Here is a 14493-nt window from a genome sequence, read left to right as displayed (position 1 = left end):
TTACAAGACACTACACTTTAACTTAGGAGAGTTGTGGTAATAAATACAAGTGTTCTTGCAATGGTACAACTAAGCAGATATCCTTTTTCCTCCTTACAGCAGTACTGGACATAAAGAATAGAGACTGTCCTCCTGAAATGAGCATTTATTTTAGCTGCAGAGGAAAGAGATTGAATTGAAATGTGAATAAAATTTTAAGTAGGCTTTTTACAATTCTCAAAGTGGGTGCAAATGAAAAGCAAACAATAGATGGCTTTCTTTTAGTAAAAGAGTAAAGTCATTTTATGCTGCCCACTGTACTTCTAAATTGACCATACAGGTTTAAAAGCCCCTCTTACTTTTTCAACAGCAGAGACTGCCTTTACCACCATACACATCACAAACCCGTCACTCTCTTCTGCTAAATAGTTGCTCTCTTTTGCCAATTCGAACAAAGCCAGAGAATCAGATTACATTTTTGAACATTAGGTTTTATATTTTCTCCCAAAAAAGTGACAGCAAAACAGAAGTGAATTCTCACATTCTCTATCACCAAAAAATCCACGGAGAAGAAATAATTGCTATGTCAGGGTGAGGGTGACTGTTCAGAAGTTGTCAGGCACAGTAAATAAATGCAGTTCCAATGGAAAAGCAGATGTCCATCCACTTGAGACAAAATGACTAATTTTAGTATTCTCTATTATAAGAATCTGCTCTGTCAGGCTCACAACTGTTTGGATCCAGTCCACAGTTAAGAACAAACACACCTCACTCTTCCCCAGGAAAAATAAAACCAAAAAACATTTGGAGAGGAACAAAAAAAGACAAAAGTCATCTGTTCTCTGGAACTGGCAGTTTCTCCAGTGGGAAATGTGACTGACTTAGCGCTTGCCAATACCAATGCAGCAGCAGGACTCCACTGTCCCAGTAGTTCCAGCAGTATCAGAGGTATTGGCGCAAAGGACATGAATTCAAGGCTGGAAAAGTTGGCTAGTACTTGGGAAAATGAGCTCTATCATACTGAAGACTTCAAACATCAGCTCTTCTGAAAGACTGCTGAAATAGTCTGGATAAACTCACATGGCAGCTGGTTTGGCCATATTTTATATTCAAATTCCATACAACGAGCCCATTTTTTTATTTTTATTAAGCCAGGTAGGATCACAGCTCTTAGTGAATGAAATCCCAGGATACTGGCATTTTCTATATGCTGATAAATTAACTAGAAAACCCAAGAATGGCCAATTAGGATGCATTTGGACCTAGTAATGATGCTGAACTACCTTTAATCTGGTAAGAACCAAGGCAGGATTTGTTGGAAAATGTGGTCTCTTCCTTTAGCTATGGCTGAAAAATCCTTACGCTTTCAGTGCACAAGCCTTTTCAAGGTCTGAGAGGAGAGAGACTTAACTAAAGATGTAGGCAGCAGAACGACCAGGTGCTCATCAGCTCTGATGGACTGGAAACATTGGAAGATTGATTTGATTACCAAGAGTTGGCTCTTGGCTGTATTCTCCTCTGTAGTAACGAAGCTGGTAAGCCCAAGAGAGGGCACTGCCTCTGTAAGCAGGTGGCTCTAACAAGAGAAATTTGTGTGTTTTACACATGGAAAAAAGTCTTTGAGCTCGGTATTTGCTTTTGTTTCACAGTAGATGAGAAAGGCTACTGAGCGCAACCTGTGCTATAACCCACTGCAGGTGAAGGGCTGGGGAGCGAAAAAGAGAGCATAATGCGGGTAGTTTCTCCCTTAGGAAATTGATGCCAGTGTTTTCCAAACAGGGAGCAGTGGAACTTCTCAAAGGTCTCCCTGGAGACCCCAGCCATTTGGCAAGTAAGGACAGCTCCTCTCATATACCAAAGCACCAATATTGCCTGCCAATATAGCCTAGACGGAAAGTGATTGATACTCGATGGTTCTACCTCAGATATTTAAAAAAAAAACCATAACGTAACATTTCTTATGAGAACATGCAGGAAAAAAAAAATCAGTCTATATCAAGATTACTCAAAAAAGGATAAATCATATGACTAATATAATTAAAATTCAGCGTTGCCCTAAGGAAAAGCACAGAACCATCAGCACTGAAAGAGTTACAAGCAACTAAAAATGTGAGGCTAGAATGCATGCTAGATTTTGGCAGGAGCCTGACCTGCAATCCTGGCACCTGCTATCATCCACCAAGGGTCGGCCAGATCTCCATCAGTTCTAAATATCTGCATGCAACCCAAGGAATTTTAAAAACAGATTGTACTTCTTAGGTACAAACCAATACCTGTCTGTGTTAAGGACATATGTTGCAAGAAATTAAAATACATTTAAGAGTGATAAAAATTCATTGAGTCTGATTTTCACACTACATCTGTTAAGACTTAATTGTCAGTTAAGCAGGATGTTTCAGAACTGATTAAGTTCCACTGAATTTATTAAAAAAATAATACCAAAGTAATCTGTCAAAAACTATGCAGAACCTGTGTCAGAAAAAATCCCAGAGAGATTTTCTGTGGTATGCCGACACTATGTTACAAATGCAGTTGAAATAGCATGTGGTGTTCTACAAAAATAAAAAATCTTTACAAATACGAAAAATATTCAGAGACAAGAATGACTGTATGAGTTCTTGAAATTTGCTCATATGTATTAAAAAAAAGTGACTTATCTGTTAAGTATTTTAAATATCGCAGTAGCATGTCACAAAACTGGAATACTTGACTAAAGCAGAAACTGTTGCAAGACTTCTGAAATTCTAAGGCAGCTGATGTTTATACAACAAGCAGACTCCTGTTATTAATAACCAGATCTTTCCATTACTTGTACTACAAGTATTCTGCATGCGCACAATATATTTTCATTCATTTCCAGGAATCTGTTTTCCATTCAGATGCCATTAAATAACCAATAACTTTCACACTTTAAATAACTAAATCCTTCAAGATGTGCGTTGAGACCACTTGCCTCTTGCTCGCAACTCTGCTGAAGCCTGACCATTTTTATTATTGGTACTATTTTTGTGCAGAGTTTTAAAAAATTGCTTTCATTCATTGAGAAGTTGCAATATATCTTCTCATTAACAATTGTTTTTCAGAAAGCTAAATAGCTAGTAAAGTATTTTCAAAACATAACATCTTGCCAAAGTTTTTACCTAATCAGTAAGCACTGCAGTCAGTCGAGGTAAGAACTCTGATTCTGCATCATTCTCCAACTAGTCAGCAATGCCACAAAGGGAAAAATAAGAATTAATCACAACAAAGCCACGAGCTTATTATAACCCTACTGTTGTCTCATACAGACATAACCACAAATATACAAATGTAATTAATACCCCATGCACCAGTACAGGTTAGGGGTTGAGCTGCTGGAAAGCAGCTCTGTGGATAATGACCTGGGAGTCCTGGTGGACAAGTTCACCATGAGCCAGCAGTGTGCCCTCATGGCCAAGAAGGCCAATGGCATCTCCCAAGTAACAAGCGACAGGACAAGAGGAAATGGCCTCAAGTTGCATGAGGGAAGATTTAGATCGGATATTAGGAAAAATTTCTTTAACCAAAAGCGTTGTCAAGCACTGGAACAGGCTGCCCAGGGAAGTGGTTGAGTCACCACCCTTGGAGGTATTTAAAAGATGTGTAGATGTGGTGCTTAGGGACATGGTTTAGTGGTGGATTTGGCAGTGCTAGGTTAACGGTTGGACTTGATGAACTTAAAGGTCTTTTCCAACCAAAATGATTCTGTGATTCTAGATAAAGAACTATTTCCCTTCAAATTAATTATTAGATAAACCAATCCCATGAAGATCATTGGTGTTGCATCAGACAGCCTATGTAACCAAGTTATCAGTGTAAACATACTATTGCTGAGGAGAAAAGAAGGATAAAAAAACTTATTTAGCTTACCTATTTACCAACAATTGGCTGAGATACAACATTTTATCCAAAATGATCTAATATTTTATGCAGAACATAAATTTTAATGTTCTATTTGGACACTTAAGGGAAGGTAAAAGGCCAAATGCATACAATATGTTACTTTAAAGACTTTCTTAGGGTTGTGGTAGGATTTCCTAATGCTATTGGGTGATGAACGAGAGCTGAAGATGAGAAATTCACAGTATGGGCTGGTTACAGAAGCAGAAATTCTCTGCAGTCTGCTTATCTTTGCTTATCTGTGCAGATCTCTCAACAGAATCATTACTTTCCTTCACTCATAACACCACTTTAAGAAATGAGTAAACAACGATGACTAAGAAGCTTTGGCTAGAAATGGCTGATTTAGTTTCATTTTTCTAAAACTCAAAAGAGATTCATATAATGACCTTAAACCATCATGCTGCTTATTTGCCTTCACGTCGCTTTACCTTCCATCTAGCACTGGGCAAGGGGTCATCTCTGTCCTGCATATCCCAGCTTGCAGAGTTCTCTACTGTGTTCAGAGGATTTGAGCAACAGCAACATATCAGTGCTAAAAAATACTAAATGCAGAGATAGAGAGAAAACCACCTCTTTGTTAACGCATTAGAAATTCAGGAGGATTGAATTCACTTCCCAGCTATGGCAATAGCTCCCCGTATAACATTTCAATCCTTACTTCCCATATGGAGCTTCACCACTTAACACAAGCTTAAATCTTAAGTCTTTGACTCTGAATCCTAGGTTTTAGATCTGACACTCATGCATGGTTCATATCAGTCTGATTAGTTATCGTATATGAAATTCAGGTCAAAATGAAGACACTGAAGTATAGGCAGCTGAACTCCCACTAGAGGCAGGAACTCAAGATCCAGAAACAAAAAGACTGTTTCAGCTCGTTCTGAAGTGCCCATCTACTGGCTGGTCCCTCTTGGCTCTCCAAACCCCACTGACTGCACCAGCACTAATCTCCGCTAAGGACAACGGAGAACTCAATTTTCTAGCCACCACAGCCTGGCACTGTATCCTTTCCTCAAATTCACTCACAGTCATGACCATGCTGATGGCTGTGGCAATGTGATAATGCACATCTTATCAAACCTGCAAACATACCACAACCTTGTGACAACCACGTTTTCACAGAAAACTTAACCAACTCAAACAACTTCTCCCAGCAAACTTAAAACACACTAATATTCGCTGACAGGTAGGACTCTACCGTGGAAATACCACCTCTGGCATGCTGGTGCTATAGAACACAGGAAAATCTGTTTTACTGCAGATAAAGGAGTGGTTCAGGACGTGAAGCTGCTATGACACATTAAATCTGGACTGAGTATATACAAAAGGATCAATATCTTTACTTACCAGGTATCAATTGTTATCAGACAAGCTAACCTGAACATTTGTCTTCTGCTTGAAAGAGGAAGGTATTTCTGGAATAGAATAATCTTCTCCAGAAAAAATTAACATAAACACAGTCCAGATTTAATGTACTGCAAAATCTTAATTTTCTGAAGGATTCTTGTATCTGTAGTCCCTTTGAAAATTTAATACAGATTTTCTTGTATGTTCTACAACAACAGCACACCAGACATGGTATTTCCACGGAGAAGCTCTAACACAATATTGGTTGGATAATCTGGAGTATGAGCCTAAGCACGCACAACTGTTTAAAATACAAGTTCTACATGAAGCTGGAAGGGTCTTTTAAAAATAATCCTGCATTGCAATGAAAATTCAGTGTAAGTCAGCTGAGCTTTATCCTTCTTATACCTGTTATCTTAAAAACGCTAGAATTTCTGATGCAACACAGCAAGTTCGTATTACTTTTATGAGATCTTACTAGACATTGAGAAGTTTTTACATCATGATAAGGAGAGTAACAAAGAACACTTTTCCACTAAACTATCATTGCATCAGATATTGCAGTTTACATGAACATCCCGCAGAAGAACTTGCTGGTTTTGCAATGGTTTGCCACACATCCCTGTGGTAACATTGTTTTAACACAAGATTACATGGCATATAGCCATGAATCAAAAAATCCCAGCAGTGCGTTTTGTATGCACTGCGTTAATTGTCCCAGGGGTTTTGTACTGGCACAAATGCTACAACATCTCATTTACTGCTTGTCACTGTTTATAAAGAAGTGGCTGCTTCCTTCCATAAAATAACTAATGGTAATAGAACTAGGCAAATATTGATAAAGGTAAACCAGCGTGAAAAACTGCATCTAAAAGTAAGCACTTTTTTTTTTGGGATGGTGCCTTTCTTCCTTTATAGAGCTCTTTGCTTTGTCATTATGCAAAACAAAATAAGTCTGTCAGGAAACTCTGCATTTGTTATCAGTTCATTCTCCTGAGATGGCAGGACTGTACTTTTCTTCATTATCACTGTGACAGCAAATAACTTTGCAGGTGTGATTTATCAATAGGAATGCCAAGATTTCACAATTTTTTGGCCTACCTTAAAGAAAAAGAGTAACAGAGAAACCCATGCACCAGGAAACAAATGAGCAGAACTAGTGAACTAAGGTCTATGAAGCAGGGTTCAAGATCACTTGGGCTGGATGACAGCTGATGTATTTGCACTACAGTTCATCTGATTTCTTATCTGGGAAAGTGTTCTATAATAAATCACAATTTATTGCATGTTTTGCAACCATGTCAAAGAGCACACCTAAGATTTTTGCTTCAGTAATAAATTCCACCCAACTCTGTACAGGAATTCACTTGACAATCTGGACATAGCTAAAATATTTCAGCATTTTCTAATGTCAGCACTTTTGATATAGCACCGACAACCCAACTACTCATCCAGTTTACAAAACACCACATTTACTTTCTTCTAAATTTAATTATGCTTAAAAACCAACAAGAGATTTCAAAGTAATTCTCCAATGGCAACCACTACTGAGCAAAAAAACCCAAGGCTGTTGGACAAGGACCTCTATTCCCAACACATAACTGCTTCTCATTCTCTCTTTTCACTTGCTTTTTGCCCCTTTGGGAGTGTTTATCTCTGATTAGGAATAAAGCAACAGAATGTTGTGATCAACATCAGCAATACTTCTTGGTGTACACAGCTAAATTGCTTATGAGGCTGGCCATATGTTCCTGCCTACTATCTGTAAAAAAGACAGCAGAACAAAACTTCAGAACAGCCTACAGAGAGAGCTAAGCCTTCCATGTGATTATAAACAGCAACCAATTGGCAAACTCCATTCAAATGTAAGCAAATATTTATGAAGGTAAATGGTTATTGTCAGGGTGCTTCAAATTTTTCCGAGAGTTTTTTTGTTAGTAATTAATCAAAAATAAGTAGAGAATAAACAAATCATTATAGCTTTAAGTTCAGCATTATAAGACTCACCACTTGTATGCAGTATCACATCTTAAAATTGCACCTCAGTACGCCAGTAAGCGAAGGACTTTCTAGGATTAGTGGTGGCATGCCTGTTTCCTTTCTAAAACCACTGTTCAGGGTGAAAGGGAATTAATTTTATGATATAAGCAGAAAGTTTCTAAACATAATTGCTGCTTTGCTATGAAGCTCACCATCTTCATCTACTCTGAATATACCTGGACAGACACTTGAGATAGGTCTGTTTATTTTCCTCCCAGGAAGACAAACCACTGCCTTTCAAATATTTACACCACCGTATTTCTCTGTCAACAAAAGCTATGTCTGTTTGCAGTTCTAAGAAAACCTAAAATCCCAAGCAATATGACTTGAAGAGAATTGCTTATCATTGTGTTTATGCGACTGGCCAAAGAACTCACAACAATGATGGTTAAAAAAACGTTTAGGAGCATTAGATTCAAGTATTAACATTTTTCTATGAATTGTCTATGATGTTATGGCTGCAAACCTGACCTCAGTTTGAAATGCTAAATATGTGTTAGTGCAAAGATATTTTTTGTTCACGTGTTTTTTCTTGTCATTATTTTTTCTTTTCTGTTTAACGCTGTTTCCTACTCATATGAGCAAAGTAACTGAAATTAACTTGGCTGCGTTACAAATAAATCTTACCCGCATACCACTTCATTAAAAAAACTGCATGTGTACTATTATAGTTGGAGTAACCAATTAATATGTATGAACTGCTAAGACTGAAAAACACTTATTTCTCTGACCTTGCTTTCACAGACAACTGTCTGAAAACCACACCTTCAAAACTGAAAATTTCAGTATTCAGTGTCTTTCAGTGTTTCAGGCTGGAAAATTGAGAAGAAAATCCCTTCTAGGTTTTTAACGGAATGACCTAAGTTTTGAAGGAGAAAAAACTCTTTCCATTAGCCATATATGTTAAAAAAAAAGTTATTTTGAGAGTCTCTATGACTCTCAAGGTCATAAAGTCCTTCTAAGGATTTATATTCAGCTTTGTATAATATTAGAAGTCGTGTGTCAGCAGCGAAGCCATGTATCCTTATCACCTATAGATTTTTGGCAGACAAAAGAAAACTTCTTTTATTACAGATTCTTGTGTCCTACTCTTTGACCACTAGCAGCTCAGCAAACTCAGTTCTGCCCCAGGTTTCCCACAGGCTCAAATCAGTGTGTTCAGGTCTCCTTCTTCCTCTCTGTCTCTCAAGCCTTTCCACAGTACCTTGAATTCTTTCTGTATTTCCTGCTCCATACCCCCAGGTCACTCGGACATTCGCTGCTAGCTGGGCAGAGCATCCCAGGCTATGAATGGCTTTTGCTGGACAACATGCTCCCTGGTCGGTATGTGCAGACTGCAGCAAACAATCATTGAAGTTGGGATTTCCCCCTCTTTCCCTCAGATGACATACTAACAGAGTATTTGGTCTCTGAGTGACAACCCTCTCTGAAACTTGGAGAACTTAACCTTTCTAAAGCAAAAAATTATTGAGAAAGCCAAATTTTTTAAGAAAAAACATATACTGTTTAAAAAAAATTACTGTAACATGGAAATAACATAAGATGAAACAAAGACAGATAAAAGAAGCTTAAGGAATGAGGCACAGTTAATGAGGCCAGAAAACGAGGAGGAAAGGAGGACAACAACCTATGCACTTTTTATTTGTGCGCTGGTCCTATCTTCTCCTCAGAAAGCACACTTTTAGAAATACTTTTTAAAAAACATGCATACAATTTTGATTTGTTCTTAACTAGGTTTTGTACAAACCAGAGGAGATTTGAAACCAGAAACCTAGAGCTTAGCTCAATGCTTCATTACACTCATTTAAGTAACTCCCATCACTGCCTCTTCTAAGAAAAAAGGTCACAGAGTACTTACTGGTGAAGTGGATAGACAGATCATGGGGCCAGAAATGGTATGAATGCTATTATATTACAGTCCTACTATTTGCTGTGGCACGTAAGTAATTGAAGAAGTACACACTGATCAGATATGCAAATTATGCAGAGACATAATGTCATCATCAAGTCACCAGATTTCTAAATCATCAGCCTCACTTCACTGGTGTAAAGGGTGGTGGTGCCTGTGAGAATCCATATGCACAACATTTATAAATTGGCTTCTGCCGATTTATGCCAGATAAAGGATCTTATCCCAGTGATTTGCAAATTACACCTTTAAGGGGACCTGCAAGTTTCTTTTCCTTCACAATACAATGATGAGAAAACAACTTACGTTCAACTTGATCAAACATTACTGAGAACAAGAAATCTCTTGGTGTCATGTAATATTCTCCTTCATATTCCAATGATGCAAAATGCATGAAGCGATGCTTCCGAAGAGACAGTCTTTCGTCCCTTTCTGCATTAATGACATCTTCCTTCTGAAACAGAAAAAAAATCCATGCAGAAAGATGGTTGCATTTGTAGACCAACTCTGTAATTAGAAAGAATCCTATACCCAATCCTGATTAACCTCTATACTACGTGGGTAGCTACAACAAGAGATGACCAGGAATTAAAGCTTTTATGGCACAGTCTTAATGAATGACAGGCTTATATGACATTCAAAGTATTTTTTGGCTTCACTGAAAGCATGCCTTAACAACACAGTTGAGCCAAATTAACGGCTTCCTGTCACCAAAGGCTGCCCTTGCTTCCCACTCCCCTGCTCTTGGCCATATGGTCCTGCACCTTCGCGTTTGCCAGCTCTGCTACTTGTTGGACTCTTCCTGATCCAAATTCAGCTCGCTGACTCCACAAAAAACTAAACTGACCACATACCAAATAGTATTTTGCCAGGTTAGTGACTGGCTCTGCAAAGGCTGAAATGTGCTCTGCATCCATACAAATGATCCACTCCTGAGGTTAATCATCAAGTTGTGGAGCAACACCTACGAGAGGAGAAGAATGAGAGGGGCTCTTTACAAGGGTATGTAGTGATAGGACGAGAGAGAACAGTTTTAAACTGAAAGATAGCAATGAACAGTTCACAGTTGCTGGGTATTAACATGCAGCATTCTTACTAAAATCACCTCCTTCTCATTAAAACATGAGCAATTTTTGCCTGACAGCAAATTTAAAAAAAATGGAAAATTGTTTCACAGTTGTCCTCGAACTAAAATTATGGAATGAAAAGCCATCTTTCTCCACAAATACAAAATAAAAAAGTTTAGACAAGAAGTAAAGAGCTAATCCTACAATATTTTCAAACCAACTGGATTTTCAAGTTTCTTAAGTATTGTAGTATTTGTTTGAATTCTGTCTAAAGCTAAACTTGTTACTGTTATCAAAGCACTGAATTTCAGTAATCCACCATTTAAACTGCAATAGGTAAGCACAAGTTCATATATTGACTCTGAAGAGTACCTTTTATTTGGAAGAGAACGTATTCCCACCAGCATTACAATAACGCATGACTACAGATTCATCAAGCCCCTTTCTTTTTGTGAAACTAGCATCCCTGATTTGCAAAACAGCCTCTGGAACACAGGTCATTTCTTATGAAAATCAGCTTCAAATACCAGCACAAATGAGTGAAGCAAAGCCTATGGGATGAAATGCATCAGCTGTGCCATCTTCTACTTTGTTTTCAAAGCTTTTGCAAAATTCCTGACGTCCTGTCACTGTATGAGAAGCTCAGCGTCTGCTAAAAGCACTCTGACCCCTCTGGACACTAGCATGAGCTACGCTAGAGCTCAGCTGCTCATGTGTAACTGCTTACTACTTCTGAACAGCGTGTGGCCCTCAGACTGAAAATCCATGGTACTCCAACAGCAGTAAAACAAGTTATACCAGCTACAAAGCCGATGTGCCATCTATATGATGACAGGTATTTTAATTTCTGCTTTCCCCCCAGGTTTTAGTATGGTTGCGGTGACAGTCTCTACAGCATACTCGAAGTATGTTAACGTTAAAGGAAAAAAAAAGCCAATGTGCAATTATCAGGAGTGCAGAAGTATAGCATGCAAGCAAAATGTTTGCAATTATCTCATATCCCATTATTTTGCACTTTAATTTATGGAGGAGCACAAGGCAGACCTCAGTGAAGGTCTAGCATAGAAACATGTACAGACAAAATAAAAAGCCTATCAAAATATTGCAAAAACACTGAGTAAGTTTTACCCCCCTCAACAGTTATGAGAATAAAGACTGAAATTTCCCCAAGCAGCTCTGCAATCTGCACAAAACGTAAGGAAACAAATAATCTGAAAGATTTTATTAAGATCCTTTTTAATAGAGAACATCTGGAACCTGAGGGAACTGGGCTTTTTCAATCCAGAGAAGAAAAAGCTTCAGTGGGACCTAACAAGTAACCCGCCAGCACCTATGCGGAAGTTATCAAGATGACTGAGCTGGGCTCTCCACTGGAGCTTCATACAGCTTCACCATCAGCACCTCCGTTAAACGTGGTTAATCCAGGCCCCCTTTAGAAGAAATGGCGAGAATGGCAGTTCTGGAGTGCAACTACAGGGACTTTTTTTAGCTGTCTGGACAGACAGTTAAGAAGATGCAGGGGGGGATAGAGCACCACAAGAAAAGTTGATCTTCCTTCCCACCAAACATGTTTGTACAATTTTGTTGCATGAGAGACTGAAAATCTGGGCAAACGTACTGGAGGGTGGTGCTCAGAGGAGAAGAGGTGGTGGGAGGGGTGTTACATACTTCAGCCAGAATAGAAAGTGCGTAAGGAATATGGAGATCCTTACTGTCCAGAGTGAAGGCAGGTAGCATCAGTGTCCACATACTTAAATAGCACATCATGATGATGTAAGGCCTTTTAATTGCCATCTTTCGCACAATGTTTTCCAAAACCAACAATAATACTGGTCAAATTGGTTTAATAACAATTAAGGACTTGACCCTGCTACATTTTGGCATCAGAAACTAGAAATTCACACTCAAGTTGCAACAACGTCGAAAAAGTGATGACTCTTCAGGTGTAAGCCATATCACTTATAATTTGACAAAAATATTCAATACAATTATTTCTGCAATTTTTATTAAATTGAATGAAGCTGGATGTTTGCCCTTTGAAGATCACTACTGATCATCGTATTCTTAATCTTCTTAATTTCTTCCTTAAACATAGTGCCAGCCTTTAATTCAGCTTTGAGTGACATCATTCTCAAATTTCAGTCATCACACTTTCGTTAGCCACATCACCAGCTATGACCCTCATACTTCTTCAGTTCTCCTCCATCTCACCACACAAAACCACTCTCATAACCTAAATAAACAGTATGAGCATAACACTTTACTATGATTAGTTGGAGAGATTCCAATTGGACACAAAAGGAAAATTTTTCAGAATGAGAACAATCAGCCACTGGAATAATCTCCCCAGGGAAGTGGTGGATTCCCCAACATTGGACACTTAAGACTCAGCTGGACAGGGTGCTGGGCCTTCTTGTCTAGACCATGCTTTTGCCAAGAAAGGTTGGACCAGATGATCCTTGAGGTCCCTTCCAACGTGGTATTCTATGATTATTCTCCAAATCAAAATAATAATTTCTGAAGGTGTTCTGGAGCATAATCACCAAACTCTTTGCTTTAACTATATCACTTCTTTCCACCAAATTGTTTGCTGTTTCTGGACTACTATTGCCAGTGATCAAGTTATTCCTGAAACTATGGTTTAGGACAGTCCCTAATCTTGAGCAAAAGCAGATCTACTGTCTCAGAAAAGTGGACACGGGCATCCTGAAGCAGGTACAGGCCATGTCATGTGGCTAAGTGTAAAATATAGACAAGCCTACAATAGCAGCTTACACGCTCTTTTAAAAGCTGTATCCCCCTCCTTCACCGTTGTTCTCTTCACCAATACCTATCTCTCCATGTCTTCAGCAAGCAGGGATGCCGGACCCACTGGCACCGAAGACAGTTGGTAAAGGATGGAAATACACGGGAAGAAGTAGAGCGCTATGGAGTTTTGAAAAAAGATTAGAAGCATAACTCTCATGTGCTCTGAGAAGGGATAAATGACCAAATAACTATTCTAATCACTATTCCAAATGCCTAACTAAAGATTGAATAAAAAATACATTTTGAAGAAAAGGCTGATTCAATCACTTAAAATTAAGATTGATCTTTTAAAGTACCATACTAAAGCATGCATAGGGGAGCAAGCTCTCTCTCTCAGTATCCTTCCCGCTTCATTTAAGTCCTGACTAATTTCCAAGTACATTTTCCTGAGTCATCCAAGGAGTCCTTCATATAAAAAAGATCTGACATTCCTGACATTTCTAAAAACACTGTCAAAGCTCATTTTGCTCATAAAAATGCATGTACAGGGCAAAAAAAAAAGCAGAGTTTTCCTCTTTTAATTCTATTTCACAAAATGAGTTTCAAGTAAAGACAGGTAGACCGTAGGAAACAATTATATATTTAAGGCTGGACTTCAGATATTGACGTATCTAATCTGACACCTCAGCAGTTTCCAACAGTGCAAACTCAAAGCAAGCAGGGTACAAAAATTCAAATCTACTGAGAGGTGATGGGTGAGAAGAATCTAGCACTATTGCTTTCACAAGATTCTTGTGAATGTAATTTAAAATGACTCTGAGATTGACTTGGGCTTATTTTTGTCTTTAACAGTGCCATAGAAGAAGAAATCAAACCACAAAGAGTTATGCTGCATTAACGCTAAGGCTCGGGCTGAAATTCCATCCTTAACTTGTTCTATTGTGTGTGGGTACCACCAGAGCTTCAAACGATGGGTGTTCCCACATGCTCCACAGCACCCCCACACAACCGAGTGAATTAAGAATGAAGTTTCAGCTTTAACTCGGAATTTAGTTGCCTTTGTGGTTTTATGTCAAGTCTCCAACACCAATTTGAGAATGTCCATGGTAAAGCTGTGATAGCTGATGGTAAATTAGAATTGAATGACATAAAAAGGGCTCTAGAAGGATGCAAGTGTTTTCCTCTGCAGTCGACATGGCAAGGGATCAGCAGCTGACCAGCCACTGGCGTCTATAAGCATTACTGAAGACTATGGTTTCCTTCTTGGCTTCCTGCACAGAGAAATGCCTAAGGGCAACAACATTACTTCTTACAATTAATTTTCAGATTGATGTAATGAATGTTCATCAGTCTCTTAATTTAGGATACTAATAAAGAATTCATGGTGTTCCAATTTTTGGCTTTGATTTTTTTGGTATGAAAACCAGCAAGCTTAAGTCAAGTAAAAACCTTATACTTATTGTACCTTTGAACTTTTTAAAA

General features: G+C 38.5%; 1 protein-coding gene across 1 annotated transcript in view; it reads right to left on the bottom strand.

The window, feature by feature from the left end:
* MICU2 (mitochondrial calcium uptake 2) overlaps window positions 1-14493 on the bottom strand; it is a 152715-nt gene that overhangs the window by 57651 nt on the left and 80571 nt on the right. The window contains exons 2-3 of the mRNA XM_068395649.1: window positions 10051-10160; window positions 9503-9650 (exon numbers count right to left, since the gene is read on the bottom strand). Coding sequence (XP_068251750.1) covers window positions 9503-9650; window positions 10051-10113 — 211 coding nt within the window. The 5' untranslated portion in view covers window positions 10114-10160. The remainder of the gene's footprint in view (window positions 1-9502; window positions 9651-10050; window positions 10161-14493) is intronic.

The sequence above is a fragment of the Nyctibius grandis genome, chromosome 2, assembly GCF_013368605.1.
Source record: "Nyctibius grandis isolate bNycGra1 chromosome 2, bNycGra1.pri, whole genome shotgun sequence".
NCBI lineage: Eukaryota > Metazoa > Chordata > Aves > Nyctibiiformes > Nyctibiidae > Nyctibius > Nyctibius grandis.
The sequence above is the reverse complement of the archived record's forward strand: the minus strand, read 5'-3'. Positions and strand labels throughout refer to the sequence as shown.